This window comes from Topomyia yanbarensis, chromosome 2, assembly GCF_030247195.1.
Source record: "Topomyia yanbarensis strain Yona2022 chromosome 2, ASM3024719v1, whole genome shotgun sequence".
NCBI lineage: Eukaryota > Metazoa > Arthropoda > Insecta > Diptera > Culicidae > Topomyia > Topomyia yanbarensis.
The window spans coordinates 469,956,835-469,978,329 of NC_080671.1; the positions used below are offsets into that span (position 1 = coordinate 469,956,835).

The 21,495-nt window shown below is 36.8% G+C and overlaps 2 protein-coding genes across 2 annotated transcripts; one reads left to right on the forward strand and one right to left on the reverse strand.

The window, feature by feature from the left end:
- Window positions 1–878: 878 nt before the first annotated feature.
- On the reverse strand, window positions 879–1,786 carry LOC131681230 (uncharacterized). Its single transcript, XM_058961933.1, has 2 exons — window positions 978–1,786; window positions 879–927 (listed from the first exon to the last, which is right to left on the reverse strand). Exons 1-2 carry the CDS (start codon window positions 1,718–1,720, stop codon window positions 879–881), a joined length of 792 nt encoding a protein of 263 aa, XP_058817916.1. The 5' UTR covers window positions 1,721–1,786.
- A 6,098-nt stretch (window positions 1,787–7,884) lies between these two features.
- LOC131682368 (MORN repeat-containing protein 3-like) lies at window positions 7,885–8,728 on the forward strand. The gene is made up of 3 exons (XM_058963789.1): window positions 7,885–8,033; window positions 8,098–8,530; window positions 8,585–8,728. Exons 1-3 carry the CDS (start codon window positions 7,888–7,890, stop codon window positions 8,684–8,686), a joined length of 681 nt encoding a protein of 226 aa, XP_058819772.1. The 5' UTR covers window positions 7,885–7,887; the 3' UTR covers window positions 8,687–8,728.
- Window positions 8,729–21,495: the final 12,767 nt, after the last annotated feature.

The following is a 21,495-nucleotide window of genomic DNA, read 5'->3' on the forward strand; positions in this document are numbered from 1 at the left end:
TTGTGTGGATCCGAGTTCTGGTTCCTGAATTACAGGGTGATACGTACGATCACGCAGCAAATCCCGATTCTAACGAATTCTGCGATGAATGTAAAAAGGTGATTTTTTTTCCAAAATGTAAACACAACTGTTGAATTTGTAGATCTAGGTCCCCAACAGTCATTCAAAGTCTCTTTGGCCACACTGGCCACCATCGACGGATCCGGAAGCATCCAAAGTCAGAATAACGGTTATATTGGTTTCTCGAAAATGGCTAGATTTGCTTAGTCTCAAATGAAAGGTGTTGCGTCCCCAGAAACTGATATTAAATTCCATCTCCATCCGACTTCCGGCACCGGAGTTACGGGTTGTGGAGGTCGATCACATAGAAAACTCCGATTCAAACCGATACCGCGATGAATGCAAAAAGGTGCTCTTATATATACCTACCAAGTGTAATAAGAATGAAAGACATTTCCATAAAGTTATATTGTACGAACCAGCTATTAAATCATAGTTTGGAGAAATGAGAAAGGCACAATTGCAACTCTAGGTGGATTAAAACAGGTTTTTTTCTTTTGAATCAATATCTTTGAGCGATTCGTGTATTCTTCACCGCCTTGACGAGCTACCCGAACTATAGTTCGTTTCCATTTAGCTACATCCTTCTTCTTTTTTGCATTAGGGTGATTTCTAAAACCATCTTCAATATCAGCAAGGAGACTGAAATAAATAATACAAATAAAAAATGTTAACTATACACAACTAAAGCTTAAATATAGGGTACACTAACATTAAAACTAAACTGAAAATAAACCAAATCTAAACATTACAGAAAATATGCCAGAACTGAACTAAACTGCTTTAAAGCAAATTAGAACTATTTAAATATTCACTTACTAATCCGTACCTTCATTATGTAAATTTTCCGCGTCGGGTGTACATATTCTGTAATTAAACTAATTAAATATTTTTTCTAATAAATTTATAAAAATTACATGTTAATGCCTTCGTTGGTAGATATTTCCACATCACTAGCGATGAAAGATCCTGATTCTGCGCGTAGAGGCGGATCTTGGATATGCTGCAAAATCGCAGAACTGCCCTCCTGGCCCGAAATAACCTCCGATGGTTCTAGCATCGTTTGGCTCACTTTCCGCGGGTATAAAACTGCCGATAACTTGCTGCATTCTTCGGTCGATATGTCCACAGCACATGTAATGGAAAGTCCTGAATCTGCGAAATGAGGCGGATTTCGACTTTGTTGTAAATTCGCGGAACTGTCCTCCTGACCTGAATCAACGTCCGCTGGTTCTAGCCTTTTTCGGCTTATTTCCGGAGGGTATATTAACTCGCTACATTCTTTGATCGTTATTTCAACGGCACTAGCAACAAAAAATCCTGGTTCTGTGAGCAGGGGCGGGTCCTGGCTCTGCTGTACGACGGCGGAACTGCGCTGTTGATCTGAAATAAGGTCCGATGGTTCTAGGCTGCTCCGGATCGTTTTCGGCGGGCTTAAAAGCGCTGTCACCTCGCTGCATCCTTCGGTCGATATGTCAGCAGCACTCCTAATACAGCATTCCAATTCTGTGGGAAGAGGTGGACCCTGACTTTGCTGTATAATCGTGCAACTGCGCTCCTGATCCGAAATAACATCTGATGGTTCTAACCTCCTGTTGTTCATTTCCGGCGGGTCTAAAATTGCCGACAACTCGCTGATTTTCGGTTTAGGTTGAATCATATTTCATTTGTCACGTAGTCTGCAATATTCAGTTTGATAATTATGTCAAACAAAACATACGAATTTACATACAATTTATTTAAATAGAAAGTAACCAATATAAGTTGTCCTTTGAATCCGGATGCGGATGAAAAGTCACGGAATGGCCTTTGAAATCCGAAATAATGCTCGATAGAATTTTTTTTTGCGGGTGATTGATATAAAAAATGAGACCAGAGTTATTTAATCTCGTCGAGGTTGACATTGATTTGCTTTGGTTCGCGCTCTGGTTAGTCAATGTTTGGTTGGCCGTAAAATATAAACAAAATCTAAAAAATGATACAACTCGTGATTCGATTTGTAGCCAGTTAACTTTTCCGAATTTGCTTGTTGTAACGCTATTTTATTGATTGAAGGGCCTTTTCATTTGGTCTATGAGAATAGGGATAATGAAACTTTCAAATATATTAATAAGATTCAAGCCATTCAAGTTTAAAAACAAGTGACAGTTATTACATTTGCTTGAAGAATTATTACTGCCACAATTATTTGAGCATAACGCGTTGCCCTGTGAAGAAAAGAAATAAGAGGGCCGTGGCTAGTGCTGTCTTATAACTATTTGAGTGAGCTTAAAGAGGCAACTGTGTGACAATTTAACATAAATAATCGTCGACTATTTATAAAGAGAAAATAATCTAATTGGAGAATGTTCTTTCTGTTTGTTGGAACAGCTCTTTGCTGGTTTGCTCCAGGATAATTATTCTTCCTCAAACCTAACTTGATATTTTGTATTGTCAAATATGCTAAAATTTAGAAATCCCAATATGCTATCCTGTTCATTGCATATCGCAAAACATTGAACGTGGAGTCTGTATACTCAATGAATCCCGTACAGGGAAATGCGCAGCACTGCATAAATTTATACCAACCTATTTTTTTCTGGCAACCAGAATATATGCTGTAACTTTGAGTAACGTCGACTATGTTGCCAAAAATTTGCATGCGGAGTTAAAAATTTTACTTTGTTGAAGTTTACAGGAAATAATTTTGCATATCCTTGATTCACACTCACTGATTACTAAAACCAAAAATACGTTGTTTTTAGTTGATGTAAAAAATATTGTACTTGATTAGTTAATTTGGAGGAAAACAAATTCTGTTCGCAGGTAATTTAGAGGCAAACAAATAACTTCTGGGCTTAAAGAAAATACGGAAGAGTAAAAATGTGTGATATCAGTGCGCGTCTTTTAATCGCTAGATATCCCAATATAATAACTTTCCTATCGACAACAATACTTATCGTGCATTCTCATCTAACATGAACCTAAACGAAAATGTTTGTTTTGTTTTTTTTATTCGATTTGCAGTAGATTGCAGTAGATTCGATTTTATTCTATCTATGATTTATATAATATTATTGACCGAACGTTGTACGCAATCATGCTGCGCAAAATGAGTTGCGTGTAATACACATTGTATGGCATACAAATGAGTTTCACCTGTAGGGGTTTCCCAAATTTTTATTGTACCAGTAGCTAACAGTTTCAAACATCTACCATGGGGCTCATGAAATTCTTAAAAATCCATGCAAACCATATCCATACAATGCCTATTGTGCCTTTTTGGGATATGTTAAAGTGTTATGCTGTCTTATGACAAGTGAAATTCCATGTAATAACATAGAAATAATGAATTTTCACATTTGTGACACGTCATACAAGGTCACTTCGAATGCAAAGATCTCCTTTGTGGTTTTGATTTGATATAATATTAATTTATGCCATCAGAGACATCTATTGGTATGCTATAATTTTTATGGTTTCAATCTACAGTTGCTTATACGAAGGTGGTCTGTTTTTTGCTGTCCTAAGATAGCACAACACTCCTAGTCGAGAAATTGGCGCTTGTCATAATCGTGCTTCACTATATCTCAGAAACTAAATGAAATTTCGAAATACTGAAAACGCCATTATGAAGTGATTTCCAAAATTAGTAACATAGCATATCTAACTCTGTTCACCCCAAAATGGCGTTTGTCATAAGATAGCACAACAGCGACGAATACGTCTACCTTTATCAGGACACATGTTAGTGAACTCGGGTGATTCGTAGTTATTCTGCCTAAGCTCGACCCTCATTAACAGAAGGCAAAGATTAAGCCCGTACGATATTAAGCCTGTTCTAATGACCCTGCCACTTCTAGTTTTCCGATCTGTTTACTTCACATCCTTGCTCTCACTTGAGTACTATGGCTCTAAGTTTCATAACTTTCCCTACCCAGTAATCTCTAGCTAATTGAATGTCGTTAAAACGTAAAAAAGAAAATGTGACTAACATAGTCGAAATAAAAAAGGAAAAACGAAAAAATAAAAGTTATACAAAATGTTTGAAATATAAAAATTAGTAGCAAATTAAAAAAAAATGGAAAGCATGAAAACAAGTAAATAGGAAAATAATAAAAAGGTTTCAAAATAGAAGATCGAAATAAATTGACTACGAAAAATCTGAAAATGGACAAGTTATTTTTAAAGAACAGATAGAAATGAAAATAAATGATAAATAAATAGCCCAAAAACAGACGATAGTGAAATCGTAACATCAAAATGGTTTTAATGGGTAAAAATTAAAATCCTAGAAGAATTTAAAAAACAGAAATATTATCACAAAGAAAAACAAGAGAAAATTTAAAAAATGGGCTGAAAATGAATAAATCTATATAAAGTAAAAGTGAGGAAAAATTAAAATTTGAGGAAAACATTCAAAAAATGAAGATCAAAATAAAATAATAGGAAAAATATTCAAATGAAGGAAGTAACAAAATAGAAAACATGGAATTCAAAATTGTTTAAATGGGTAAAAAAAGAAAATATTAAAGGTAATGGAACAACTAATAAACAAAAATGGAAGAATATTGAAAAAATCCATACCAAAGAAAAGCATATATTTCAAAACTGATAAATGGAGAACAGAAAATTTCATAACTCGAAAGAAATTAAAACATTAGAAATAGAAAAAAATATTTATTGAGCAAATGAGGGAAACCTAAAATAAATTGATTGGAAGATATGAAAAAATTAAAAAAAGCATATAGATAGTAAAAGATTAGTTAAATAAATTAAATAAATTTAATGAAATCAGTTAAATAATCAATTACAAAAGAAACAAATCAAACGATAAATAAAACTGAAAAAACGTGAAAAAATGAAACAAATTAAAAAGATGGAGCAAATACAAAAAGTTGAACAAATTCCAAAAGGGAAGCAAAAATGGTTAAAAAGGAAAATTATGGGACAAAATATAAAAAAGGTTAAATTAGATTGAATGAAGAAATTAAAAAGAATACAAAACCTAGATGAAATGGAAAAATAAACAAACAAAGCACATATGAAACAAGAGCAAAAATGGAAAAAATCATTTAAATTGAGAAAATTAGTTAAAGATGATAAAAACTTTCGGGTTCGCGTATTGAAATAAAAAAAATCCAGTGAATACGAAAAATTACTAAGCATTGTTTTCTTCGTGGATTTTCGTGTTCTTTCTTTATTTGTGGAGTTATTAAGAATTCGTCTAACAAATCCTATTTGAACAGCTGAGCGTTCTAAAAGACGGTTGCTGAGTTTTTTTTTCTAATAGATTTTTTACTGATTCATTTAATAGAAGTCACAAATCGTTCTGGAAACATAAAAAATCGCAATTGGACCAATGATTAGAAACCTTTTTGTTTTTGAAACCCTTCAACAGATTGAAAGTTTCAAAATTAATTATTAAAATACGAATCAAAATCAATTTCGAGAGCACAGAACGTTCAACTTTAACTAGCTCAATTTTTTAAATAGTTAGTCAAAATCCATGAAATAATTGTTGTAAAGTATGAAATAGAAAATAAATTTCAGTTTTTAATACACAATTTACAAAAAAAAATATTTCTTTTTGCCCACTGCGCGTTCAAATCGTTTTAGAGTTCTAAGTTTCAAAGTTTTTTTTTCACACAGCAGAAACTTTATAATGTAATGTACGATTAACTTTATAATAGAATTTGGAGAAAATTAAATCATACAAATATTAAATCATACCAATTTTGAATTTTCCAATAAATTGTTATTGAAATAATATTTAACAAAATCATTCCATCTGTTCGAAGTCCGGGCCCCCTTCACAACTCCGGGCCCGGGGGGAAACACCCCGTCCCCCCTCCCCTCTCGGCGGCCCTGTGTATAATAACAGTTTCGAAAAATAACATTTGTATCAGTGTAAAAATAGTTTCATAAAAGCGTAACGATGAGTAACGCATTCAGAAGGTGAATTGAATAAACGTCAGCGAGAAGCTAATTATTCTTAGTAGAGACGTGAAGCGAAGCAGTTTGTTTTTTTTTTTTTTTAATTAGTGCGAAAGCCGAAGTCCCGGTTTTCTCCTGCGATCCGCCTTTGTCAGCCTGGATTGGTTCAGCCATCTTCAACCGAGGAAGCTCCGGATAAGTTGTTAAGGTTAGCTGGTGTCTTCCAGAGCCTAGGTATCGGCAAACTTACACTAATAACCCGTACGCTTTTGTTATATCCAAGATGTCAATATTTAGTTTGTTTTGTTTATTTAGAAGTTGATGATATCCTATTTTGTTTGGGTATCTGTATTTTTCAAATATAATTTCTCCGGCTTTATATTTAAAATCTGATTTGTTTATGATCGGACAATGATTATTCATCCGACACAATCCATTTATCAATGTTTTCTGAAACTATATCGCTACATAACGTGAGATCTAGTACCTCTCGTCGTGCTGCCGTGACAAATGTTGGACTTTTGCCCCGGTTACATATATCAATATTATTAGATGTTATATAGTTCAGGAGATCCTCCCCCTGACGTTGGCGAACAATGTGTTATTAGTGAATATGGGCTTATGTAAAATCAAATAAAACCAAATTATACAGAAAAATATCTTGCTTTCTGATAAGTTCCCCCATACCGTGACATTTGTTCCTAATTAAACACATTTTCCGCCATGATTAATGTTCTACCGGGTACAAAGGACACAATTGCAATTAGTCGCCACATTCGCTCCCGCAGCAATCCAACACATCTCCAGCGTTGCCCCAACTGTGAAGTCACGACTCCTGATGTATGACGATGGGCGGAAAGAATAACAAAGCACATTTCTCATCATAATTTCTCACGCTTTCACAGACTCGAGCTTTCGGGTAGTAAAGGCAAAAAGCGTAAGACTAAACAACAACAACAGCAACACTACATCACAATGTTTTAGTGGCAGACTGGAAAGCGACTTGCTGCTGCTCCACTGAGCGCCTGTGACAGGGGGAAAATCTGACTTCTCGAAAGTCCGCCACAGCAGCAGAACCATCCAGGATTAGGACTTCAGATACGGTCCACCTACCCTGCCACAGCGATGCAGAGTGACTATCCTCCTCGGATCCAGTCGGCTGCAGTCACGTCACCGACCGGCTGCTGGAGGAGTAGAACGGATTCTTAACGAGAAACGAGAAACAGCAGCGAGAGAATTATGATTGTGTGTGTGTGTGTGCAAACAAGGCGTTGATGTGGAAAATAAATAGCATTTCTTTTGGAATCTGCAGTTACCAACAATAATAGTGGAAATCGTAGCAGGCGCCGAATGTCGTCGAGTGAGTGAAAATTCGCTCCACTAAGAAGAGGACGATGAGCTGCTTCAGTTGATGAGATGAAATGCACCGGCGGATTGCTGCGACCACAGTCGGCTGGGAATCGCTCCTTTGTCCAATGGGAAGCGGGGTGTACTTTGTGAGTACGGTTTATTTATGGTGCGGGTTAATTTGCATAAATTTCGATAATTAACACACTCTGCGGTTCGTAATTTAATGTCTCGAAGCGACAATTTGTTTTCCCAGAATGGGGATAAATGTCGGACTTTTTACTCACACTGGGAATTTCCCGCATGAAGATTTTACGTAGTGGGGCGGTATCCGGTCGGGCTTTTTATGACAGTGATAAGCTGTTAGCGTTTAAATGGGACTGTTTGAATGGGTTTCCTAATGGCTGTATAGATACTACAACTCGCAGCTTGTCATTGGTTTTTATCACATAATTAGGGGTTGTAGTGCAAAAATATTCGGGAGATTCTAAACAATTCTTTTAACTTGATTTTGCAACCAATCAAAGTAGCCATTCAAACATTCTAATCTTTTAAATTGACGATATGCCTTCACTCCGGAATCGATCATTTTTCACCAGAAAATCCCACTATCAGGGACAAGCAGATTTGCACAATCGAAAATCCGGTCTCGGGAAGCAGACCCAGCAGAATGGATTATTGTATGAAGGCGAATGGAAGAACGGTCTAAGGTTTGTTGTACGGTTTCGGGATTTATGTGAACAAACTGTCATTCAGAAGATACTTGTTTTTCAGACACGGTTACGGAATTGTATACCGTAAAGAGTTGGATACAAACCTGTACGTGAAAGTTTACGTAGGTGCTTGGAGGAACGGTCAAAAGCATGGACTGGGTATTAAGTATTACAAGGATGGTAAGTATCTGGGACTCTGGGAGAAGGATCAACGCAGCGGTCATGGGTTTATGTGGTTCAACAATGGCAGCTTCTACATGGGTGAATGGAGCAGAGATCTGTTTAGTGGTTCCGGTGTGTTTCTTGAGACCAATGGGAACAGATACTACGGTCAGTTCGATGGTGGAAGGAAACATGGCGAAGGGGTGTATTTGCATTCCCGAACCGGTCAAATTCAGAAGGGATTTTGGAAGAAAGGCGTGTTTAAAATTGGTACCATCGAGGATTGGAATCGGAATCAAGTACCTTTTCCCACATTTTATCCTATCCCAGAAGTATAGATAGCATCTCTTTATCGTATTTCATGTGACATATGCATTTAATTGCAGATAAAACTAGCGAATTTCACTTCGGTGTACCAACGATGTTTGGAAGAACAGTCACTCATTTTCAACAACGGTCAGATCGATTCTACAAATCTCTGCGAATGAAACTACAAATTATCGGAACATGTATGACCACGTGTGTAAGTGTATTGGCAAATAAATATATTTCGTGAAGATTAACTTCGAATATCCAATCGTCACAGTATTTCAATAATCCTTTCAGCATAAGGCCATTCTATCTCTTTCGGTAGAGCCGCACACCGAATCGGTGGATTATTGTCGAAAGCTGTCTCAGCGTCGAGAGCGATACAAAGCATTCTTTAGTTTGAATAGCATTTTCAACGTATATATGCCGTAACAGTCTCTGCAAGTATTTTAGCAAAGTAATGACTAACTGGGTTCCTATTGCCATATCGTAAAACGCAACTGTAAATAGGAATTCCACATGCCAAGGTATTTCTCCGACCCGAGCCAGTCGCGTACGGAGTGCCGTGGATCCCTTGCTGTGTTAAGAGGGTCCTCTTATATGATTGGTTGGTGTTAGGTCAGATCAGACTAATGAGGTTTTTCATTGAAAAACCCGGGGGCGGTGGATTGCACTGGTGTTGCATTTTCTAGCAGAAGCGCAGGCCACTAGACGTGTTTCATTCCCACTTCTGCTAGAAAGTGCAAAACCAGTGCAATCCACTGCCCCGGTGTTTTTCAATGAAAAACGACATAAGTAGCAAAACATCAAAACATGAGATAATGATAACACTGGATGAATAATTTCCTCAGCTAACTCGACTTTTGCCAGATTTTAAATATGGAACTATAAACAAGAATTATGGCAAAAAATTCCAATTATAACGTAGAGGATGCTGCGATTCAAACTTCAATTCCTATCGAAATCAATATTTTGTCAATTAGTCAAGTCTGACTTACCACCGACCAATTGTGCAAAAAGTACCAAATGTTTGATATTTTTGGTAGAAGTAAAATGACTTAGGCATGTGAGCTATTCTGCAAAATGTTTATTAAGGTTTCATCTATATAATCAAAATTTTCGAGTGTAATGTGTCAAGAATGACGTCCAAATTGCGGCTCCAGCAAAAGGTGTTTTGAAAACCGACATTAATTACATTTCAATTTTATTTATAATTCACAATATGTCGAATTTTTAGATTCACGTAGATGTGTTTTCATACCCCGGTATTCAAAATCGACTTAATTTTGCTCCTTAAACACCAATAAAGTAATACTCTGTATGTAACGGTCTCATTTTTAGTTATTGGAAATTGGCAAGTTGAAAATAAAAATATAAAATGTCTAATATCTTCGCCGTTCGTGAACGGATTTTAACAATCTATCAAGGGGTGAGTCGCTTAGAACAATGTGCCATATACACTGTATCACCTACGATAACACGATATAAGATTACGATTCACAGTAATGCACGATCATTTCACTCGTTACCACAATGTGTGGCACAATGAGGCACACTTTTGGCAACTCAAAAACTGTCAACAAAGTGTAGTTGAATAATCATAGCAACCATTGCTTTTGTTTTACTGAACACCATGGCACATCGTGGCACACCGTGGCACATTGCGGCACAAGCTACCACGCTGTTTGTTTGTGATCACAATTCGATTTGTGCTAAGCGACTCACCCCTTGCAATCTATAAGCTTGTTAGAAAGGTTTTTTTTATGGACTTTGTAATTATTTGCACAAAGCGTTTGATTTGCTTGCGGCGCTTCTTCGTGCCATCAACTACCTCGCTGGAGCGATCACGTCCCGTGTTCTTATGTTTGACGAGACTCATCAAGCTCTCTAAAGCGCACGATGCTAACGGTACTTTATAAATGATCAGTCGCATGATTGGATGGATGGCAACCATGGCTTCACATGGCAACCATGTCATGTGTGTCCTTTCTTAGAGTAGCCATCCCTATGGATTATTCCATAGATTTACAGATTTAGGTTTTTTCTACGGATACACGGATTAATTCGAAGAATCCACGAATTTTTCATCATTTCTCCAGACCAGAGCTTGAAAAAATTGACATCCCTGCGTGAACTTGAAAGAAAACAAAATTTAATTAATGATGGAGGCGGTGAATCTGAATGCTGGTTTCGGTAAATACAAGAAGAAATAGGTAACTGATTTTAAAATTTCGCAGCACTGCTCCAGACATTCACTGAAAATATCCAGAACTATATATAATCAATTTTGTGCCTAGAATCCTATCATGAACACCTAACAATAATTGCACTTTCTCGCGCTCGAGATTGGTTAAGTTTTCATAACGTACTGACCCCAAATAGCCAATCATACATGATCTACTCGATTGGTGTCGTTGAATTGATCTCGTGGTGCATCCTCCAGTCAACGCATTCTGTTCGGTCTCTGTTGATAACCCGGCTGAAATGCGATTCCAAAAGCCAAGTGAGTCCGAATCAGTCAATGCATTAAAGCAGGTCCTTTGACAGAAATCAGTCAGAGTTCCGAATCTTATTCTAGATTGAGATGACCAACATTCTTTTTACCATTTTAACAATAGTTTTAAAAGATACGATATCGTTTGGAACACAAGCCGACGCGACTTCCTAGAATCACGATAAACAGTGTCTTTTACGAGGGCAAATGGAGAATGCGATCCGTTTTATCCAAGGAAGATTTAGTTACTTTTGCCTGTTCATGTTTGTAGGTAGGTAGGGTTTCTCCAATGCTTTAAAAATTCACTAAATATTAGTCTCTTACTGATCAACACATACATTGATTTCTTACACCACCGATTATTTACGGACTCTTTAGACTATTTTAATCGTAAAGTTCGAAATAGTAGTGCAAACGAAGCAGGTGAATTGGGATATTTTGTGAAGCCGGGAAAGGAACTCCATATGTGTACAATGTAAAACTTATTGGTCGTAATTTAAAAAAAAATCCCGCTTAAGTATATTTTAAAATGGATTACAGATTTGGACCAGAGAATGCTTGAGCATTCTCGATAAAGTTTGGAGAGTTTCTGTATTAAGATATCCATGCAAATGAAGGCCCATTACCGATTCAAAAAACTTCTCACTCAGAAATGTTTAGTGCTAATAAATGCAAAGAACAGGAAATTCAACAGTATAAGTAAAAAGATTCTGTGCTACATGTCACTGGAGAATTACACAATAGACTACTACAATTACCCTGAACGAATCGCAGATTTGTTTTACATGGTATGATCAGTGATCTGATCGCTAGTACTGATGAGAGACATGAGCCGAAGACGAAATGTTAAACCTACCTATCGCATTTTGAATTCGACCGCACATCCTCGTAGTTTACGTGGCGTAGTGGCACACAGAGGAGTAACTGGGGTCGAATCCTGGCCAAAACTATTTATTGCGGCTATTGCTGTTATTATGCCTTAATATGAACTAAAAATAGAAAATAACTGGTTTTTGGGACTATTTGGCATCTATCCATCTACCAGTGCAGGGGTCAATTTTCTTGATCCTTTTGAATACTAGTATTTTCGAGATGATCTTTGTGAATACATTTGTTTATCCCGCTGCATGAACAGTTGATCAGTGGAAAAGGTAGAAGAAAAGGGATATCTGTGCATATATTCATAAAGATTCGTTTTGCCAAACATAGTATTTGACCCTACAGAATTTTGGCGAACCACAAATTAGTAAAAATATCAATATTTTCAAATCGTTTGGAATTTGTGGATCGGAAAAGATCGGAAGAGATTGTATGTTTTTTGGATAGCCGGAATCTTGTTTTGTAATGTTGTTTCAGTAACTTTGCCGGATCATGCCGTATAATGTAACTTTTTTATCATTCAAATTTGGAATAAATTGTTTAAAAAAGGTGTTTTTAAAGCTGGTCCAATACATAGCAACACTACTATTTTCGGTAATTTTAAGCTAGGGTTATACAAATAGTTGTGTTCAATTATGTTTGTTATAATATTGTCTTCTTTAATACAGTCATCATCATTTGAAAGCGAATTTGCTGGATATATAATAAAAAAATGACTAAAAACCCTTAAAATATCACCATTTTGCATCCATGCAAAAATTCTTTAACAATTTTTGACATATTCTTTATGTTGCCACAATATTCAGTATGCTTTTGGGTATCTAAAAAAAATTAACTAAATAAAGAATCGAAATTTTTTTTTTGGTTATTGGCCAAGAATTTGTTCTAGTTACTCCTCTGTGTGGCGGCGCGAGGTGTTTTGCCGCTCGGGGCCAAAAATGAAATTTGCCGCCCCTTTTATAACGAGTTCGATTATTTCCCAGAAACAAATATGCAAAAAGTAATAAAAAATGTCTACATAACAATGAACTTTTTCACATTTTATTGTCTACATTTTGTCATTAATAGTGATTGAAAAGCCAACACTTGTGTGTATGCTATTAAATTTTAAAATTGTGTCTTTCTTGCAATCGCTTCATGCAAAAGTTTCATCCTTTTTGTCTGCAGGATTATCGAAAAAATGAATTTGGAAGCTTAGCTCAACTAATAGGACCTCACAGGTCAAATAAAAAGGGCGGAGTTTTCTTTGTCATTTCTATCAATTACGCATTCCTGGCGGAGATGTTGCGCAAAAATTTCCACGCGAGAGGTGTCGTTCCGATTCCGTTCACATGTTCGCTTCGCGTTTATGACCTTTAATTATGGCAATAATTGGTTCCTAAAAATTTCTTGTTTGAACAAAGAGAAGAGCTTTTTCATTAGAATTGCAACTACTGGTTATAATTAGCCTAATTATAAAATGAAAGTAGGAAATATAAGTGCAACATTAATTAATTTTAAAATTATAATAAAACCAAAGTATCGCGAAATTACTAACAAATTCTTGTTGAATACATTACAATCATTTAAATAAATGAAACGTGTTTTCAAAACTTTCATATAAAAGAACTGGTCAAAGAATTGGACAAATCATTTTAAATTTTATTCTTGTCAATTACTTGCGATCAACCATTTTTTTAAAATTCTCTATCTAAACGTTCAAAGAAACATAATTCACCTTTAACACCATCAAACCCATTTTGTTTATAAACAATAACGTTTATCAACAACTATATGTTTTGGAAAATGGCAAGACTGGCTTATAAAACTTATAATTGAGACTATTAAATTTCAGATAAGCACTAGTATATATAAGAATTATTCGTAGAACTGAAGTACACTAAAGTTTTTTTACACGGTTTTTTTTGCACGGTTTTTTTACACGGCTTTTTTACACGGTTTTCGCAATTAGCACGGTTTTTTTTGCACAGTTTTCGCAATTAACACGGTTCTTCGCAAAAAATATTCTAAGTCCTTTTAAAGGCAAAAGACTTAGACGGTTTTTGACCAAGTTTTTTTTGCACGGATTTTGAAATTTACACGGTTTCTGCTTTTCCATTTTGAATGCAAAGAATTTCGAAGATTTTTGGAAAAGTGGAAGTGATTGCTTTTGGAACAGCATTAACGAGTAGATGCCAAATGTTCATATCTGAGGCCATTTAGAAAACCAAGATGGCGACTTACGGTCCAGTGGAAGTCTCTGAAACCCCATCAATATGGATATTTTTGGAACAGGATTGATGAGTGGACGTCAGATATCGATGTTTAAGGCCATTTTAAAAACCAAGAAGGCGACTTCCGGTTCAGTGGAATTCTCTATAACCCAATCAGCATGCATATTTTCAGAGCGGGCCTAATAGAGCGAATGATAGAGATCAGTGTCAGAGGCCATTTGGAAAACCAAGATGGCGACTTCAGGTTCATTGGAATTCTCTAAAATCGAATCAATATGGGTATTTTTGGAATGGAATTGACGAATAGACGCTAGATATCGATGTCTGGTGCCATATTGAAATTCAAGATGGCGACTTCCGGTTCTGTGGAATTCTCCAAAGCCCAATCAATATGGGTATTTTTGGAATGGGATTGACGAGTAGGTGCCAAATATCAATGTCTGAGACCATTTCGAAAATCAAGATGGCTACTTCGGTTTAGTAAAATTTTCAATTACCACAACAATGTGAGAATTTTTGTAATAGCGTTAATGAATAGATACCGGATGTCAATTCCGGAAGTCATGTTTTCATCTAAGATGGTGACTTCTATTTTAGTGCCAAGACGATGTTTTAAATATAAAGACACGCGGCGAGAAATTTGGCTGCACGGTTTTACACATTATTTGTCTGCTAGTTTTGGCAACCAGGAATATTGTGTAAACAGCGAGTGACTTGTAGTTTTAATGAATGCTTGGCGAATTCATTTTTTGAAATATTTCCCACAATACTCAATCATGTAACTTGGAAACGCATTGACTTACGTTACTGAGCCTGTCTACATGTTTTTCGTTGCACTAGAAAAAATGTATCGGGGATGCAGGATGCAGACATGCATTTCTTTTCATTTCAATCTCGATACTCCCCACGCATCACTTCCTAAATCTGCCATATTTGTTTACATTGCTAGTTTGGAACCGTTGTTTTGGGTTCGATTGGAACTTTTGGCTTCAGTCTTCGCGCATCTCTATAAGCTCATCTCTGCTTTAGTGTACATCTCATTCATCTTAAGGGGGCGTCTGGTGTAGTGGGCAAAAAATCGACTTCTTTTTTATCCGCTTAATTGTTAGTATTGAGCCTCTAGAATAGTCTCCCGCAATCTCGGTGACCACGCTGAACTTCTTTTGTTTTAAACAGCCATGCATTCCTCTCGCGTATTTGCTGTGACACACGCAGATTTCAATCTATCGGCAACAATTTTCTTAAGACTGACAGCGATAAAAATACAGTGTGAACAATACACTTTAAACTACTTCCACCCAAATTTTTAAAAGAAAATACCAAATGGATTGTTTTCCACAGAATTTTTTCCGTGATGCAATTTGATATGGAGTATCCTTTAATAGCGTTTTTTCGAAGCCACGTTTTTCAAATTGGTGAACACGATAACTCAAAAACTAATCAAAGAATTGACTTGATTTTTTTTATGAAAATGCACAATATATTAGAGATGGTCGGGTTTCATTTTTTTCGAACCCGAACCCGACCCGAACCCGAGAGCTTAAAAATTAAAAAAACCCGAACTCAACCCGAACCCGAGAGCTTAAAAATTAAAAAACCCGAACCCGACCCGAGCCCGAAGATTTTAAAATTACAAAACCCGAACCCGACCCGAACCCGAAAATGAAAATTTTGTAAAACCCGAGCCCGACCCGGACCCGATAATTTTAAAATTCAAAAACCCGAACCCGACCCGTACAAGAAAATTTATAATTTGAGAAATCCGTTCTGAACCGGGCTTATTAAAACCCGATCTAATCCAAGGCTAATCTAAGAATTTTATATAATCACTCGAACCAGAAGTAGCACCATACGCGTCTGAATATGGCAAAACAATTTACTGGCAAGAGGAAGTGGCATTTATATATATATATATATATATATATATATATATATATATATATATATATATATATATATATATATATATATATATATATATATATATATATATATATATATATATATATATATATATATATATATATATATATATATATATATATATATATATATATATATATATATATATATATATATATATATATATATATATATACTATTATTAAACGTCTAATTTGGAATGTTCTGAGAAACTTATAAATCGTCGGTATCTAAACCGGAAAGTGGGATGAATCGGCAGCTAACGCATGGGCAAACAAGAAGCATAATGTAGGCAGATTCAAGCAACCTTACCCGTCATACTTAATCAAAATTTCTATTTTTTATCGAAAACCATTCCTGCAAGAGTAGTTTTGTATAATTTATTAGATATACTAAATTAAGCCATGTCAATTGGCAATTCGTATTCGGCAGTTTACACGACGTCACCCGCGTTACTGGTTGGTACAGTCAAACTTGTGTCGAGAGGTAATCAAGATTTTCTGGCGAGTTTTTGATGCCACATCATTAGCTAGTACGGTATGCGCGCCAGTAGATATGCTTCGACATCTCCAATGGAGTTCTCACAACGACTCCAAGCTTCTATAAATTCGTTCATGGTTTGAACAGAACACACAATATTTTTACGATCAATTCCTTAAAATCGTGGAAATTCATGTATTTTCATGAAGGAATCCGGATCATGCAACGGCCCACAGAAAGTGCATGTTTCATATATGTACCACTAATTTGATAGTGGCGCTAGTATACCATTACCATATGAGCGCCAACGTTGGCAGATTGTCTTTACTTCCCGTAGATTTCTACTCGCTTGAACCAATATTTTCCGAAAATTTTTCTTTGACTTGATTTATTGATGATATAAATAGCATACAGATTTTAGAAGCGAAAGATTGGACCATGAATGGTACACTTATTGTTGAATGCACTCTCATGAGTGCTCGTTTAAAAAATATCAAAATTCAGGCAGTTTGCGAATCTGAAGATGTTTGCGAATTTTATACATGAATAAAAAAATACAATAATTGAGCATCAGAAAATATGACGAATTCTATCGTTTCAATTGTGGTGAAATTTAGTACGCTTATATGTGTCATCCATTCGTATCATGAAGTAAAGTTAAATACTACAAAAAGAGACTGAGTGATGTGTATAGACGTAAACAGCGTCAATAAATGGTTCGGTATTATCTGTTCAAAACCCGAACCCGACCCGACTCCGAAAATTCCAAATTCGAAAAACCCGAACCCGACCCGAGCCCGAAAGTTTAAAATTCCAAAAACCCGAATCCGACCCGAACCCGAAAAATTCGAATTTGAAAACCCGGAACCCGACCCGAACCCGAGAAGTTTAAATTTACAGAACCCGAACCCGACCCGAAACCCGTCGGGTTCGGGTCGGGTCCGGGTTTCGGGTCCAAAAACCCGAACCCGACCATCTCTACAATATATGTAGCCTGTCGGTGAACCACAGAAAACAGAATGAAAAAATTGTTCTCTATATTATTGTGAAGAAAAGTGCACAAATTTTACAGAAAAATATGAGATTTTTCGGTTTACATGAAGCCATTTTCCTAAACTCGAACGCTTTTTTTTTGGGTTCATCGAGTAACTACAAATCTAAGCTTTACAAATTTTACTTAATTTCCTGTGTCAAACAATTTTATCGAGAGTCATCGTGTTAGCCGCGGCGCTCCTTGACGTGGAAATGGTTGGACGTCTACTCTTGGAACGCTCGTATGTGTGGCTCTGCGTGGCTGTCGACCCTATTCTGCGCGGCGTGTGACGTGAGACGACTAATCTCACCTCACTCTATGTGACTTCACCCAATCCTGAAGAGTCACTTCGGGTGACGTGAGACTCCCATTTAACCGCAATGAGGAATCTCACATCACCCGAGTCGACTCTCAGAATCGGATGAGAAAAGTCACGTAAAGTGAGGTGAGTTCAGTCGTCTCACGTCACACGCCGCGCAGAATAAGGCCGTGCAAATATTTTTTTCGTACAGAATAAACGTACAAATTTAAAGCTTAACATTACATAAAAGATGCATTGTTTCCTTGCCTTCAAAATCGTAAAACAAAATAACTTTCGGTTTGAGCACTTTACACCAGACGCCCCCCTTAATAATACAGCGAAGACCTGATTTTATTATTTCCCCCTGATTGTGTCAGCTTTTTGATTCGACTTTGAGTCTCGCATGAAGATTCGCTCGATGAGCTCTAGCAGACGAACCAACTCAAATTCGAGTAAATCCATTCATGAGCACATTTTTCTTATCTTATAAATGCAAAATATACAAAAATAAATGTATCTTTTTGTTTTACGCTGGATATTTATACTAAATAATCAGAACCATCTTGGGTGTTACAATGACGTCAGACCTCTGGCAACTGCATATTTGTCAATCAAGTCCCAAAACACTCCATGTTGTAAGTTATACAGAATATCGCTAAGCCGATAGTCTCAATGTTGTATTTCAAAATGGCCTCAGACATTGATCTCTATCATGCGCTCATTAGGCCCGCTCGGAAAATATGCATACTGATTGGGTTATTGAAAATTCTGTTAGACCGGAAGTCGTCATCTTGGTATTCCAAATGGCCTCAGGCATCGATATTTGGTGCCTACTCGTTAACACTGTACCGAAAACAACCATATTGTTAAAGTGCGGGACAAAAGGAAACCTCAAGATCCGACGTTTCCACTTTTCCAAAAACCTAAGGAATTGGAAAAAGCAAAAATCGTACTACTTGCATAATCCGTGCAAAAAAACCCTTTTCAAAAATCGTCTAAGTCTTTTGCCTTCAAAAGGACTTAGAACATTTTTGATAAAACTCCGAAATTATCCCTTTTCCTAAAATCGTCTAAGTCTTTTGCATTGAATGTAACGCGGTTTTTTTGCACGGTGTTCTGAATTAACACGTTTTGCCTTTCTCATATAAAGAAAGGCTATGCAATCACTGTAAAAATCGACTTTTTAACCGAGGCCCGGAGGGCCGAGTGTCATACACCATTCGATTCAGTTCGTCGAGATCGGCAAATGTCTGTGTGTGTGTATGTATGTGTGTGTATGTGTGTGTGTATGTGTGTGTGTCATTTAAACTCACACAATTTTCTCAGAGATGGCTGAACCGATTTTCGCAAATTTAGTTTCATCTGAAAGGTATAACGCTCCCATAAGCTGCTATTGAATTTTTAGTTGATCCGACTTCCGGTTCCGGAGTTACGGGTTGAAGAGTGCGGTCACACAGCAAATTCCCATATAAACTGGTACCACCATGATGTTCAAATGATGTAAAACATATTAAAATTGATGTAACATTACTCTAGTTTGCGGGTCTGTATCACTAATGATCAATCAAAGTAGCTTTGACCACATTGGCCACCTATGACGGTTCATGTCGCCCCCGGGGAACCCACCAAGTTCCTAAGCTTATATCACACCCATTCCCCAACGAATTCTCTACCGATTTTTACAAACTTGATTTCAAATGAAAGATACAGTAATGCCATTGACTGCTGCTGAATTTCATTCGGTTCTGACTCTTGCTTCCGGAGTTATAGGGGTGTTAGTAAGGATACACTGGAATTTCCCATATAAATCGGTACAATCGTAATACCTCAGAGGCTAAAAACTATTGAAATGGTCACCAAATTACTTCTAATCGTAGATCTAGATCACTGATTGCCAATCAAACATTCTTTGAATATATTGTCCACTATCGACGATTCCGGAAGTCCGGAATTCCGGGCATATTCCACAATTAAAGTCACATCGGTTCTTCGGTGATGACTGAACCGATTTTCTCAAACCAAGTCTCAAATGGAAGGCAAAATATGCAGTTGAGTATTACGTCGCCGCCCCTCCTACCCCCGCCTTGCCCTTACACCTCCCTCCTTCATCACTCCCCTCCCCTTGGACCACCCTCACGCCCGCATTTCCTTCATCCACCCCGTGTACCAAAATAAGATGAAGGTTTTCTGACGCATCCTCCATTCGCACTTTACTAACCCCCCATTCCCTCCACTTTCAAACCCATTCAACCAACATTTCAAAATATAATCACATGAAGATGACATTGGACTCATGCTGATTAAGCTAATTAAATATTATTCTTTTGCCTTTCTCATATAGAAAGGTTATGCAATTGCTCCAAAAACCGACTTTCTAACCGAGGCCCGGAGGGCCGAGTCTCATATAACATTCGACTCAGATCGCCGAGATCGCAAAATATCTGTGTGTATGTATGTGTGTATGTATGTGTGTATGTATGTATGTATGTATGTATGTATGTATGTATGTGTGTATGTGCGGATTTGTTAACAAAATGTCCACATCGGTTTCTCGGAGATGGCTGAACCGATTTTTACAAACTAAGATTCAAATGAAAGGTATAATATTCCCATAGGTTGCTATTGAATTTCATTTTCAACCGACATCTTGTTCCGGATTACGAGTTGAAGAGTATGGTTACAAAACAAAATTTGTTGATTTGTCCATATCGGTTTCTCGGAATTTTCTGAACCGATTTTGACAAAATTGATTTCAGCTGCTGTTGAATTTTGTGTGGATCCGAGTTCTGGTTCCTGAATTACAGGGTGATACGTACGATCACGCAGCAAATCCCGATTCTAACGAATTCTGCGATGAATTGGTGAGTTGATTTTTTTCCAAAATATAAACACAACTGTTGAATTTGTAGATCTAGGTCACCAACAGTCATTCAAAGTCTCTTTGGCCACACTGGCCACCATCGACGGATCCGGAAGCATCCAAATTCAGAATAACGGTTATATTGGTTTTTCGAAAATGGCTAGAACGATTTGATCAACTTAGTCTCAAATGAAAGGTGTTGCGTCCCCGGAAACTGATATTAAATTCCATCTCCATCCGACTTCCAGCTCCGGAGTTACGGGTTGTGGAGTGCGATCACATAGAAAACTCCGATTCAAACCGATACCTCGATGAATGCAAAAAGGTGCTCTTATATATACTTACCAAGTGTAATAAGAATGAAAGACATTTCCATAATGTTATATTGTACGAACCAGTTATTAAATCATAGTTTGGAGAAATGAGAAAGGCACAATTGCACCTATAGGTGGATTAAAACAGGTTTTTTTACACGGATTTCGCAATTAACGCGGTTTTTTTGCACGGTTTTTTTACACGGTACGTATCCCCCGTGTAAAAAAATCCTTAGTGTAATTTCAATTTGTCTGACTGGATCCCGATGGAGCAGTGCTGCCCACGACAGTTTCTGTTAAGGCCATAACATGGAATTTTGATATGTCTATGATGACTCGGATTATTATTGAAAACTGATAAACCCTACCAATTTAGATTGTCTTCGACTACCTTTTCCATACAATTTTATTATTGTAAACATTGTAGGAGAATTGTATTGAGCATCGAATGCTAAATTTCAAGCAGCTTGTAGCACTGCGAAAGAAGGACC

Coding starts and splice junctions, on each gene's coding strand:
- LOC131681230 (XM_058961933.1), bottom strand. CDS start 1,720: ATGATTCAACCTAAACCGAAAATCAGCGAGTTGTCGGCAATTTTAGAC. Junction 928..977: donor ACCAACGAAGGCATTAACAT/GTAATTTTTATA, acceptor GTTTAATTACAG/AATATGTACACCCGACGCGG.
- LOC131682368 (XM_058963789.1), top strand. CDS start 7,888: ATGCCTTCACTCCGGAATCGATCATTTTTCACCAGAAAATCCCACTAT. Junction 8,034..8,097: donor GAATGGAAGAACGGTCTAAG/GTTTGTTGTACG, acceptor CTTGTTTTTCAG/ACACGGTTACGGAATTGTAT. Junction 8,531..8,584: donor CATTTTATCCTATCCCAGAA/GTATAGATAGCA, acceptor ATTTAATTGCAG/ATAAAACTAGCGAATTTCAC.